Source organism: Chiloscyllium punctatum, chromosome 11 (assembly GCF_047496795.1).
Source record: "Chiloscyllium punctatum isolate Juve2018m chromosome 11, sChiPun1.3, whole genome shotgun sequence".
Taxonomy (NCBI): domain Eukaryota; kingdom Metazoa; phylum Chordata; class Chondrichthyes; order Orectolobiformes; family Hemiscylliidae; genus Chiloscyllium; species Chiloscyllium punctatum.
This window is the reverse complement of record NC_092749.1, coordinates 86,905,115-86,918,279: the sequence shown is the minus strand read 5'-3', so window position 1 is coordinate 86,918,279 and position 13,165 is coordinate 86,905,115. Positions and strand designations below refer to the sequence as shown.

Sequence of the window (13,165 nt, the reverse complement as noted above, 5' to 3'; positions counted from 1 at the left end):
GCTCAGGAATGTGTAGGTTAGGTATGTTAGTCAGGGGTAAATGTAGGATAAAAAGGGCAGAGAAATGGGTCTGGGTGGGTTACTCTAAGGGTAGGTGTGGACTTGTGGAGCCAAAGGGCCAGTTTCCACACTGGGATTCTAAGAGAAAAAAATTTAATCTACATTTGTACCATCATTTACTTTACTACTCGAGACACCTGTAGTTATCTAAGTTATTGCAGGTGCATTGCCTGTGATTATGCATTTATTATTTTGTAACAGTACACTTACCAGGCAATGTGAGGGGAGTCAGATCAATGGAGAGGTCATGCTGGTCACTTACAAGCTTGCAGTTATGACTTTCTAAGTAATCTCTGGAGCAGGCATATTCAGTGACCCATTCAATTTCAAAGCGACAGTTAGTACTAGCTATTAACTTGGGATCTGTACCCTATTAAAAAACAAACATATTTGCATCAGTAAGTCAAGATCATAAAATCAAAAATGCAAATTCTAAAAGTTTTGCAACGCCTGAAATAGCTGTATTTGTGAAAACTGTTTCATGTACAGTAACTGCAAACCCACTTACGCTGGTTCCAAAATAAAATTAAACAGGTCTATTTACCTAGTTCAATATAATGGATTACGAATCTTATTTTCTCAAATTCAGAAATATGGCAAAACTCAGTAATGAACATCAAGGATTCCAAGATCTAAAAGTCAAGAAATTGAACAAAACATTGCGTGGAATCCACAGCAATATGTTAAGCTGTCCTTAGGCTTGCCAAGAAGGGACTTTGAGGAGATAGCAAAAGATTACTGGGAGATCAAGGCTACACTGTATCGCAACTTCCATCCTTAAATTAAGAACAGAAACTTCATTTTTTGGCAAGCATCAAAATGACATTAGCAATTTAAGCAAACGTTCATCTTTCTCAGCCACTGTCACAGCTAAAAGCAGTGTCGTGCTTTTGAATGAATAATCTAGAATTCAAATTGCAAATTCTTAATACGAGAATTGCATGTTCCATGCATAAAGTCTGTTCTTTTTCAATTTTAAAGAATAACTTATTTAACTAAACAGAAGTCATGTTCCAGAGAAACAGAAAATACAAATAAAGTGTAAACAAATTTAAATTTTAGGGGATGAAATGACAGGAAATCTCAGCTTCTAAAGAAACTTTGATACAATATAACGTAGTGACAGAAGTAAAGAAAGCTGATGGGAATGTAAATTGTAAGACCACAGAGGCTGCAAAAATAAAGGTAGCTTCAGAAAATGAGCAATAAGGCAGGTATCATGTGAATTTAAGAGATTCTCATTGAGGACAGTAGTAAAATGTTTCAAAGACTTAAACCCTTCAAATGTTGATGTTGAAAAAAAGTGTGCCCTTTACAAGAAACACTGCAATGATTTAGGTGGTCAAATGGCACATGGTCTTTTAAACGAAAGGGCACTGGAGTACAAGCATAAGAACTCTCGCTTATAGCTGTATAGCACTTTAAGACTGCACTTAGAGAAAAATTGTGTACGGTTGTAAGAAAGAACATGCTTGCTTTGAAGCAGCATAGAGCAGCTTCATTAGACATTGCCTGAAATGGATGGGTTTAGCCCCTAATGACAGGCTCAGTAAATTAAGTTTTCCCTTTCTGGAATTAAGAAGAATGACAAATGGGAGGTGATTTCGTTGAAATAATCAAAATTCTGAAGGAAAATCAACAAGGCGAATGCTGAAAGGTCCTTTGCTGGGGGAATTTAGAATACAGATAACTTCAGGCTAAGGGGTGGCACTGTGGCTAGCACTGCTGCCTCTCAGCGTCAGGGACCTGGGTTCAATTCCAGACTGAGACAACTGTGTGTGGAGTTTGCACATTCTCCCAGTGTCTGCGTGGGTTTCCTCCACGTGCTCCAGTTTCTTCCCACAGTCCAAAGATGTGCAGTTTAGGTGAATTAACCATGCTAAATTGCCCATAGTGTTAGGTGCATTAGTCAGAGGAAATGGGTCTGGGTGGGTTACTCTTCGGAGGGTCTGTGTGGACATGTTGGGCCAAAGGGCCTGTTTCCACAGTGTAGGGAATCTAATCTTAAGTCTTGAACAATTCAGACCAAACGGAGGAAAAATTTCTTTGGAAACTTCTCCCCAATGGGGCTCAAAGTATTCAATGCTCCAATAGATTTTGAGTCTCAGACAAAGAATTTGGCAAACTGACAAAGCAGAATGGCGTAGAAGATCATTCATGATCACATTGAATGGGACAGCAGGCTCGAAAGGACAAATGATTAATTTCTGGGACTCCTACCGTACTCAAATCTTACTACAATACTACCTGGTCAACACTAATTCTAAAGCTCTCAAACGTAAGGCCAATAAACAATAATGGAGATATGTATTAATGAAATCTTTTTAAAAAGATGTTCTAAGGAAGCAGAATTAGATTAGATTACATTTACTGTGTGGAAACAGGCCCTTCGGCCCAACAAGTCCACACCGAGCCTCTGAAGGGCAACCCACCCAGACCCATTCCCATACATTTACCCCTTCACCTAACAAGGGGTAAAAAAGGTCTCCATGGATGGAAAGATGCTAATGTGACACCACTATTCCAGAAAGGAGATGAGCAAAAAGTAGAAAACTAGAGGTCAAACTGTTTTATACTGGGGAGGTTGCTGGAGATAACTAAACACATTTTTTATTATTAGATTCCCTACAGTGTGGAAACAGGCCCTTTGTCCCAACAAGTCCACACCGATCCTCCGAAGAGTAACCCACCCAGACCCATTTCCTTCTGCTAAAGCACCTAACACTCTGGGCAATTTAGCATGGCCAATTCACCTAAGCTGCACATTTTTGGACAGTGGGAGGAAACCGGAGCCACCTGAACGAAACCCTCGCAGACACTGGGAGAATGTGCAAACTCCACACAGTTGCCAGAGGCGGGAATTGAACCCGGGTCTCTGGCACGGTGAGGCAGTAGAGCTAACCACTGTGCTGCCCATAAACAGGTATCAAATTGCTATAACTTAAACAGCAATTATTAAATATCTATGGCTTAAACACTCTTGCAACTGAGGAGATTTAACTGAAGAGACAGTAGTACTATTCCTCAATTATCTCCATTCCACTCAAACTGTTAGTTTTCCACTTCAGTACAAACATTTTCAGCCAGTTTACAAACCTCTCTCCTTCCAGAAGGACAGATTAAAGTAATGGTGACAGCAGGTTTATGATTGCCACAAAACGCTGGTGGCTTTTCACTCTCCTTGTATTCTTTCGCATAGTGAAGTATTAATCTGAAACACAAATTGAAGGATATGTTAAAAAGTGCACAGAGCAGAGTGAAAATACTGTATATAGGTCAATGTACAAGTCAACCCCTTATTTTGGCCCAAAAATCTTGTATTTTGTATGTAGCTCATGTATAAGTCCACCCTAGTTCTTCAGTTACAATCAACCTTGACATGCCTGCCCGCTGCGCTCCACTGACTTTAAAGTCTGCCAGCTGTCACACTCCACTCCAGGAGTTTGGAGTTACTGTAATAGTACGACAGTACGGGGCAACTGCCGTATCTGTGGAGTCTGTTTCAGTTACCGCCGCCCAAACATTCGAGAACCTTCCCGAACCGGGCGGCTGCTGGGAAGGTAAATTTCCCATTTTATCTATTTTGTCAATAAATATTCATCCCTCAAACAATACGTCATGTAGAAGTCGATCTCTAATTTCAGATTTAAAAAAAAAAATCAGCCTTCAAAATTTGACCTATACACGAGTAACACTGGACTAATAATCCAGAACTCTAAGCTAATGTATGGGAACACTGGCTTAAATTCCACCGTCAGATGGGGAAAATTCACAGCTAGCAAAATGTGACTATGTAACCAATTTCATAAAATTGATCTTGTTTACTGATGTCCTTTGGAAAAGAAATCTGTCACCTTTACTCGGTACCTGCAACTCCAGATGTTCAACATTACAGTTGATTTTCAACTGTCCTCTGAAAAGGAATGAGCAAACCACTCAGTTTGATCAAATAGCTACCAAGTCAGAACAAAGGAATAAAACAGGATGCAGCACCTGGCATTAAACCTAAAGCACCAGAAAGTACACCTTCAAGCACAATATTGAAGACACTGCAACGGATTCGCTACAATGTCTGGGGTTTGTTTCAAATATAGAAGCAGTAATGATTTGGAGATGCTGGTAAATATGACTATGTCTTATAAATCACCATCAGTATCTACCCCATTGATAGGATAACCCACTTAAGACAGCAGAGTGCAATATAAGCAGAAAGGAGTTATCCTGTGTATATTGCTATTAAATCAAAACAGACAAGTTCCTCCCGATTACAACACACCCACTGCCCTCAGTGAGGAATTAGTAAAAGGTGAACATGACTTCAAAAAGCCCAAAAAAAGGTGGAAAGGGCTTTGCGCAATTTGGGTGGGAGATTTCAATGTTCACCATCAAGAGTGACTCGTTATCAACATGACAGAATTGGCAGAATCCCGAGAGGACATAACTAGTAGATTAAGTCGCAAAGGGTGGGAAGGGAGCCAAGCAGGTCTCAATTTACAGATGCATCTGTCCACACAGTATTGATCAAAGCAACTACTACAGTCCTTTCAAAGTCTCAACTTCATATTAAAGAACCTCAACTCCACATTCCTGTTTGCTCCCCAGAGCCCTTTTTCCCCCACTTTAAGAAACCTCCATTTCTTCCTTGGATTTGTTGACAGACTCTGCCTCCACTGCATTGAGAGGCAGAGATTTCCACAGGTTCACAACCCCCAAGTAGTTTTTTGTCCTTTCATTAGATTAGATTACTTACAGTGTGGAAACAAGCCCTTTGGCCCAACAAGTCCACACCGCCCCGCCGAAGCGCAACCCACCCATACCCCTACATCTACCCCTTACCTAACACTATGGGCAATTTTAGCATGGCCAATTCACCTGACCTGCACATCTTTGGACTGTGGGAGGAAACCCACGCAGACACGGGTAGTACGTGCAAACTCCACACAGTTGCCTGAGGCGGGAATTGAACCCAGGTCTCTGGCGCTGTGAGGCAGCAGTGCTAACCACTGTGCCACCGTGCTGCCCAATTTTGAACCAACCTACCTTCTTCTCAATCTATCTAGGACTTATTTGAGATTGTCCCACAAGAGGAATCTGTTCAACATCCATTTTATCAATCTCCTTTGGTACTTCACATACCTCAATCAGATCCTCCATTTTACTAAACTCCAGTGAGTATAAGCCCAAGCTATTCAACAATCCTTGTACAACTGCCCTTTCATTCTTGGAATCAACTGGTGAACCTCCTCAGAACTGCCTCCAATGCCACCACATTCCTCCAGTAAGGAGACCAAAACTTGATAAAACTCCAGGTATGGAGAAAGTGAGGACTGCAGATGGGCTTATGACTGAAACATCAATTCTCCTGCTCCTTGGATGCTGCCTGACTGCTGCGTTTTTCCAGCAACACATTTTCAGCAATACTCCAGGTATGGTCTCAAAGTATTATCTAATTGTAACATTTTCTTACCTTAATATTCCAGTCCTTTTGCAATAATTGCCAGGATTCCATTCACTTATTACATGCTATACCTGCAAAAGCACTTTCTGCAATTCATGCACAAAGACACCCAGATCCCTCTGCACTGACACTTTTAAATGGGAAGCAGATTCAATAACAATTTGCTAAGCTTTTTTTCTGGACAAAATGGACAGCCTCACACTTACCCACATTAAATTCATCTGTCAGTTTCTGGTCCATTTTCCCAAGCTATTAATATCCATCTGCAAATTCTCTACCACATCCTACTTCCCCACTTATTTTGTATCAACAGCAAATTTTGCTATGTTACACTCCATTCCTGTTTGTAAATCATTTATATAGATAGCAATAGTTGAGGAGCGACAACTGAATGCTGCAGCACCCCACTCGTTATAGGTCGCCATCCAAGGGAGGACCCATCTGCCCCAACTGTATGCTGTCAGTCAGGCAATCCCCTATCCGAGTCAATATGCTATCCTTAACCCCCTGAGATCTAACCTTCTGGATCAGACTACTATGCAGCACCTTATCAAATGCCTCTTGGAAGTCTAGATATAACATCCACTGGATCCCCATTATCCACATACTGGTTACATCCTCAAAAAATCCAGCACATTTGCCAAGCACAACTTGTCCTCGTGAAACCATGCTGGCACTGGTGGATTGTGCTTTGTTGTTCCAAGTGTTTAGTTATCTCCTCCAGACTCCAGCAACTTCCCCAGTATAAAACAGTTTGACTGCTGTAGTTTTCTACTTTTTATCTCCCTTCTGGAATAGGGGTGTCACATCAGCAACTTTCCATCCATGGACACCTTAAGAATCCAGTGAATTCTGAAATATTCAACTAATGCATCTATTACTTATGCTGCCACCATGTTTAATACTCTAGGATGCAGGCCATCGAGCCCCAGTGACTTACCTGCCTTTAATCCTGCAAGTTTACTTAGTACCTTCCTTCTCCTTAGTCACAGTAATTTCTGTAGTAACTTCAGTTTTTGGGAAGAGATTATCTTCTACTGTGACGCAGAGAGAAAGTATTCGTTTGGTGCCTCTGATTTGAGTTTGCCATTATTACCTCACCACTGTCATCCTCTAAAGGACTGACATTTATTTTCACTATTTTCTTCATTTTTATATATTTCTAAGCTTCTGATATCAGTGCTTATGTTTTCTGCTGGCTTCCATTCATCTTAGCTCTTGATTTGTTTTTAACAACCTTTCGCCGAGGTTTAGAGTTTTCCCCCAATCCTCCAGAATGCCACCAACTTTTACTGTATGATATGCACAACTTTTTGTCTTTACAAAAAGAGAGAGTCAGAGTCCTACAGCAGGGAGACAGGCCCTTTGGCCCAGTGGTCTGTGCCCACCAAAATATCCATCCACACTAACCCCATTTCCCTGCAATTTGGGCCACGTCCTTCTAAACCTTTCCTATCCACATATTTATCCAAATGCCATTTAAACTCAACTTCCACCGACAGCTCATTCCATATGTGTGCTACCCTCTAAAAAGTTGTGCCTCAGGTTCCATTTCATGCTTTCCCCACTACTCTTAAACTGATGTGCTCTAGTCCTCGATTCCCCAGTCATGGGGAAAAAAAAACTGAGTACAGTCACCCTCTCCATGCCTCTCATGATCTTAAACATTTCAATAAGGTCTCTCCCTCAGTCTCCTACGCTCCATTGAATTGAATGTTATTGTCATATGTACCGAGGCATTGTGAAAAGCTTTATGATCTGCCTGTATTGCTCGCGAAACTTAGGTTTTATGCTCTAATGAGGGGTATGGGTGTTGGGTGCTGGTCAAGAAAAGATGTTGATAGTTCAGATTAAGTGACTGTTCTGTCATACTCCCATCCAATGGTGCAGATCCTGCCAGACTTGAAAGTTCAGTCAGTTCCACTGGGATGTGGGGGTGGGGGGGTGTGAAAGGACAACTGAACGTAACAAGCTGAAAAAGGGAAAGAATGGTTCACAATTTATAAAAAGGTGTTAAACTGAATATTAAGTCAAGAAAGCGGTGAGGTGCCTGGTCTGAAAATGAGATGTTGTTCGTCCATTTTGCGCTGTGATTCACTGCAACACAAGAGGACAGAGACACAGGCACGCAAGCAGTACACTACATTATAGTGACAGACTTCAGGAAGACCGGGGTCATGTTTGTGCACAGACCATAGTTGCAAAGTAGCCACCCAATCTGTTTGATTTCTCCATTGGAGGGGAGACCACATTGTTCTTGTGTATTGTATTTGCTGTACCCAGAGGCGAAATGCTGCTTCATTTGGAAGCATTCTTTCAGCCCTTGGATGGTGAGCAGGAAGGTGAAGGGCAAAGTACATCTCCTTTTTGGAATTTTGAGTATCCTTGGATATTTAACTTCCAGCCCTGACCTCCCTGTCACTGGATTTCAATAATCTCCACCAGGTTGTACATATTTATCTCTGTGCTGTCAGTTCAACTGTATTCAGAAAACTGCATGCATTTAGGTACAAAAGTTATTAAATAAGGCACTTGCACCACTCAAATCATCCTGGGGATTACTGTTGACCAGAAACTAAACTGGACCAGGCAGACTCTGGCTACAAGAGCAGACCCAAGGCCAATCCAAGAGAATGCTGCCTTTTTGATTTGCACCCCATCAACCACTTCCACAATTCACTCAGAGTGGGAGCTGACCAGAAGTCTTCCAATAGTACCTTCCAAACGCTCAACCTCTACTCAGGTGGGGTTTTTTGGGAGTGGTGAGCGGGGTGATAGTATGGATAGATGGAATCACCATTTCCCTCCAAGTCTCCCATCATCCTGACGTGGAACGATATCACTCACTGACCCTTCACTACCCTTTTTGCTTACCACCTCCTCCAGAGCAATTATGGAAGGGCAATAATTGTTGGGGGGGTGGGGGGCACGCCACGCGGCGGCATGCACTGGTGAAAGCAGAGTGATATAATAACCAGCCAAAAACAGAACACAAACAATGAAATTGGCTAACAGGCTCTTACATGAAGACCAAAGCAATTATTTAAGAAAGAAACTAGTATAAGCACTTTTGACCTTGATTTGCAAATCTAAGTTCTTTTGTTTCTTTTTCTTGGGATACCAACTTGCCAAAACCTTGTTTATAAAATCAAAGGAAGGATCAAGATTTAACAGTAAGCGTCCAGCTAAAAGCCCTGCGCAATCTGGTGCTCATCTACATCACATAAGATTAAATTACCTACAGTGCGGAAACAGGCCCTTTGGCTCAACAAGTCCACACCAACCCTCTGAAGAGAAACCCACCCCCGTTTATTTACCTGACTAATCCACCTAACACTACAGGCAATTTAGCATGGCCAATTCACCTAATCTGCATATATTTTGACTGTGGAAAGAAACTGAAGCACCTTGAGGAAACCCACACAGACACAGGGAGAATGCGCAAACTCCCTTCAGACAGTTGCCCGAGGTGAACCCGGGTCCCTGGCACTGTGAGGCAGCAGTGCTAACCACTGAGCCACTGTGCCACCAAATGCTAATGATGCAACAGGTTGGAGGAGTGAGTCCTAACTCTGGCTCACGAGGCCACAGGTTACTACAGTTAAGAAAATTCCAGTTACCAAGATGACCAATTACATGCCATTTTTTCAGATTTTAAATAAGTCGTCAGCCAGGTTAAAATAGACAGCCAATAAATATGTCTAAATATCTCCAAACAACAGAACACCTCTTTTTAGAAAGAGACAAAATTCTGGGACGAAAGCACTACTACAAATGAGTTCTTCTTGAAGGGAAAAAGAATAGAATGCTCTGGAGCCTTTTGCTCTAATGTAGTCAAATCATTAATCAGCCAGTTTCTCACCACTGCTCAATGTCAATTTCATTTTTAACTTCACTTCTATGGTATCTAAAGCTGTACAACACAGGAAATGTTTACCATTCTAAAAATGCAAAAATTAAAGACTAATCTAAAATGATAGTTAAATACACTGAATATAATAGATGAATCAAATAGTAAAAGGCTGCTTAGCCCATAAAAACTGTAAAGTTACTGAGTAAAGGTTTCAGAATTGCAGTCTCAGAAGGGATATTAAAACATGAACCAATACCAGTTAGCTGAACATCTAACATCAAAATATTAACTGATACAAACATTAAATACTGTAGTGCTTGACTATACATGAAGAACGTTCAATTTATAAAAAGAATCTGAATTCAGGTTAAAATGGAAATTATATGCAAATAACTTCAATGTAATTACAGCGTAAGCTCTACATTTAAAATTTGTGTTCTGGTAAATCAAGTGTGACCCTTGAAACTTCAGCGACATTTCCTACCTGTCTTTGTCAATTAGTTTTAAAGCATCTGTTGGTTGTCCAACATCAAATGCAGTGGATCCTTTCAACAAACAGGCACTGCTGCTAGATTTACATGCAGACGTCTTGCCTGAAGGAGCTAGCAATTAAAGAAATAATACTATTAATACTAGAATCAAAAAACTTATGCTATTGCCTTACTTCATAAATTAAAGCATTGCAAATTACAGCACAAAAGGGACACAACCATATACTTGCTTAAGAATAATTCCATTAAAAATCATCTTGTTCTCAGAACAAAAATGCAAAATTTCAAAAGGGATCAATGATTTGTAATAAAAGCAAAAGATGTTAATTGCTTTTAATCAATTGATTGGTCAGTGTGTTAGAGTGTGCATCCCAATGCTACTCTACTTCTTTACATGCCTCAACGTGCTCCTTTCCACCCTGCATACATACGGTTTCAAACAAGTGAGGCACATTATTAGATTGACTGATAATGAACAATGGGATATAGGAATCTCTGTTTTTGCAATGCCAGATACTTAGGTTCCATATCCCAATGACTGATTTATCAAATCAAACACCACGTACTTCTGACTGTTCACAGTACTCAAAGTACTAAATGTTCTGAGTTTTGCAAACATGTTATCAAAAAGTTACAAGAAGTGTGCTAGAAATTACATTAAATTTAAAATCAGTTAAATTTGTAATGTTTTCCCAGCAATGTCAACTTTTGCTATAGAGCAAAGTCCTGAGAATTTGGAGTCTGAAATAGCAACAGAACATGCTGCAAATGCACAGGTCAACTGTCACCTGTAGAGTGTTAAATGTAGAAGTCAACTTTCTTTCATAGAAACCAGGAAAAGTTAGACAGGAAGTATAAGGTTTTTCACAATGGAGTGAAGGAGGACAAGGGGTGACTTGATAGGAGGTGTACGTAATATTGAGAGGCATAGATAGAGTGAATAGCCAGAGACTTTTCCCCATGGCAGAAATGTCAATGAGGGGGCATTATTTTAAGGTCATTGGAAGGAGGTTTGGGAAGTGTCAGAGGTAGGTTTGTCACTCAGTGGAGGGCATGTGAAATGCACTGCCAGAAGTGTAATAGTCAGCTACATTAGGGATATTTAAGCAACTCTTGGATAGGCACATGGAAGTTAGTGCAAGGGTATATAGGATAGTCTGATCTTAGAGTAGGATAAACAGCCAGCATAACATTGAAGGCTGCAGGGGCTGTACTGTTCTATGTTCTATATTCGAAGCAAAGTGGTGAGAATATGAAAACAAGAGGAAAGACTGCAAGACAGGAGAGATGAAATTACAAGAGCAGGTGATGCAAGGCCAAAGGCAGTGGGGTAAAGGAACAAGTAAAGCAAAATACATGCTGAAGAGCAATGCAAATAGCAGAATGACAAAAAGCTGCTTTCCAAAGCCAAGAAAAATTATTAAATGAAAAACCTGCCAAAACCAGGCACAGAATATTTGTTAAATTCCATGTGGAGTTTGCAAAGCTGTCAAGTGAATCCTGTTGGTACAAACAATGACTAGAGATGCTGAAAACCAAATACTGGATTAGTGGTGCTGGAAGAGCACAGCAGTTCAGGCAGCATCCAACGAGCAGCAAAATCGACGTTTCGGGCAAAAGCCCTTCATCAGGAATAAAGGCAGTGAGCCTGAAGCGTGGAGAGATAAGCTAGAGTGAATCCTGTTGTCTAACCTCAAACAGTCAGCTTTAAATCTCATTCCCAAAATCTATCAACAGGATTGCACTGATATACCAAGTGTTTCAGACTACACTGTGAATGAACTGAACGCTTCCTCAGTCTCTACACCTACCATCACCAACAACCACCCAACTGCCACCATCACTACTCTTCACATTTCAGTCTCTCTGCATAACAACATACTGTTTCCATGCTGTACATCTGACTCCAAATGGAACTGTTAGCTTCTTAAAAGGACCAGATTCTTCCACATGGTTGCATTTGATCTTATACTGAAGAACTTCAACCCTACTCATTTTCTCCAGATAAAACACCTTTCTGTGCATTGTTTCAAATTATGCCTGTTTTTTGTGGGTTGTATGAACTTTCCTTGTCCCAGTCTTAGTGAGGCACCCCTTTTTTTAAAAAAAGTATTTGAGGATTGCATTGGTATTGTTTCCTTCTCAGCCCAAATGGAAACATTGCTTTCACAGGGACCATCTTGACACTTGCCAACCTCAACCTAATCTATCCGCAAAAATTAAGTGTTATAGATGGCCCATGCGAAAGCAATGCAAATATTTAGGTCAGTTTTTTTCCCCCAATTCATTAGGGATGGTTAGCAAATATTTACACCCGCTAGCTCCTCCACAACTATATATTCCTATTCTTCACTTCTGAAAAGATTCCAATCCATTTGGAGTTTCCCTGTCTGTCACATCTGTTCTAATGATGCAGCCTTCCTCTTTCCTCAACTGGAAACTCCCTCAGTGGTTGGAGTCCTCTATCTTATTTTCTGCAGTTCTGTTCTCACCATCTACCCTCCCTTTCAAGGATAGCATTCCTTAGGTCCTCACTTTGCACAGCTTCCGGAGTCACAGTGCATGCTCCACCATTTCAACCAAATGAAGTGGAACTCCAAACACCTTCCCCACCCATCCCCCCTTCATTTCAAAAACAGCTGTTTGTTTTACGATACCGAATCTACAATACTCCTCTTTGCTTACATGAAAAAATGCTATTGAAAGTAAAGAGATACAGCCACTCTTTCCACATCTTTTTCAAGATTAATGCACTTACCAGGAGAACCAACCACTTATGAGTACTGTTTTTAAATCTAGAATACTACTCATATGGTGTCTATTCTACACCAGGAAATCAAACAGATTGGTGACCACAAGCATAATGATATCATTTTTAAATAGTGTAGCTTTCTCTCACATTGACCATTGTGCTGACTCATGCAGTGTTTCAATCAAGTTCAATGCAAACTTAGCTGTACCGCATCTTTCTATTAGACCTCCAGATTCAGTACGCAGTTCAACAATTTCAAAGTGACCTTTATCCCCACTGTTTTACTCATGGTTTTCTCCATTTGCTTTTGAAATTAAGCTGTTAAATGTCATTCACACCACCTCCAGCCACATCTAATGTTTCCTACTCATCTCCTAACCACCTCCTTTGACCTTGCACCAAACTTTCCAAACATTGAATCGCTTCTTCTCAATCCTGAGACTTTTTTGTTCTTAATCCCACACTCCTTTTTTCACTGGTTTAAAACAAATTCTGGTGTACATTCGACTATCCAGTTCAGTTGAAAATGTAAGTCCAAAACATTATCTCTC

The 13,165-nt window shown here is 40.7% G+C and overlaps 1 protein-coding gene across 1 annotated transcript in view; it reads right to left on the bottom strand.

Annotated features, from left to right (window-relative positions):
• Nucleotides 1–13,165, bottom strand: part of igf2r (insulin-like growth factor 2 receptor) — a 207,495-nt gene that overhangs the window by 149,065 nt on the left and 45,265 nt on the right. The window contains exons 6-8 of the mRNA XM_072581192.1: nt 9,856–9,973; nt 3,157–3,271; nt 271–430 (exon numbers count right to left, since the gene is read on the bottom strand). Coding sequence (XP_072437293.1) covers nt 271–430; nt 3,157–3,271; nt 9,856–9,973 — 393 coding nt within the window. The remainder of the gene's footprint in view (nt 1–270; nt 431–3,156; nt 3,272–9,855; nt 9,974–13,165) is intronic.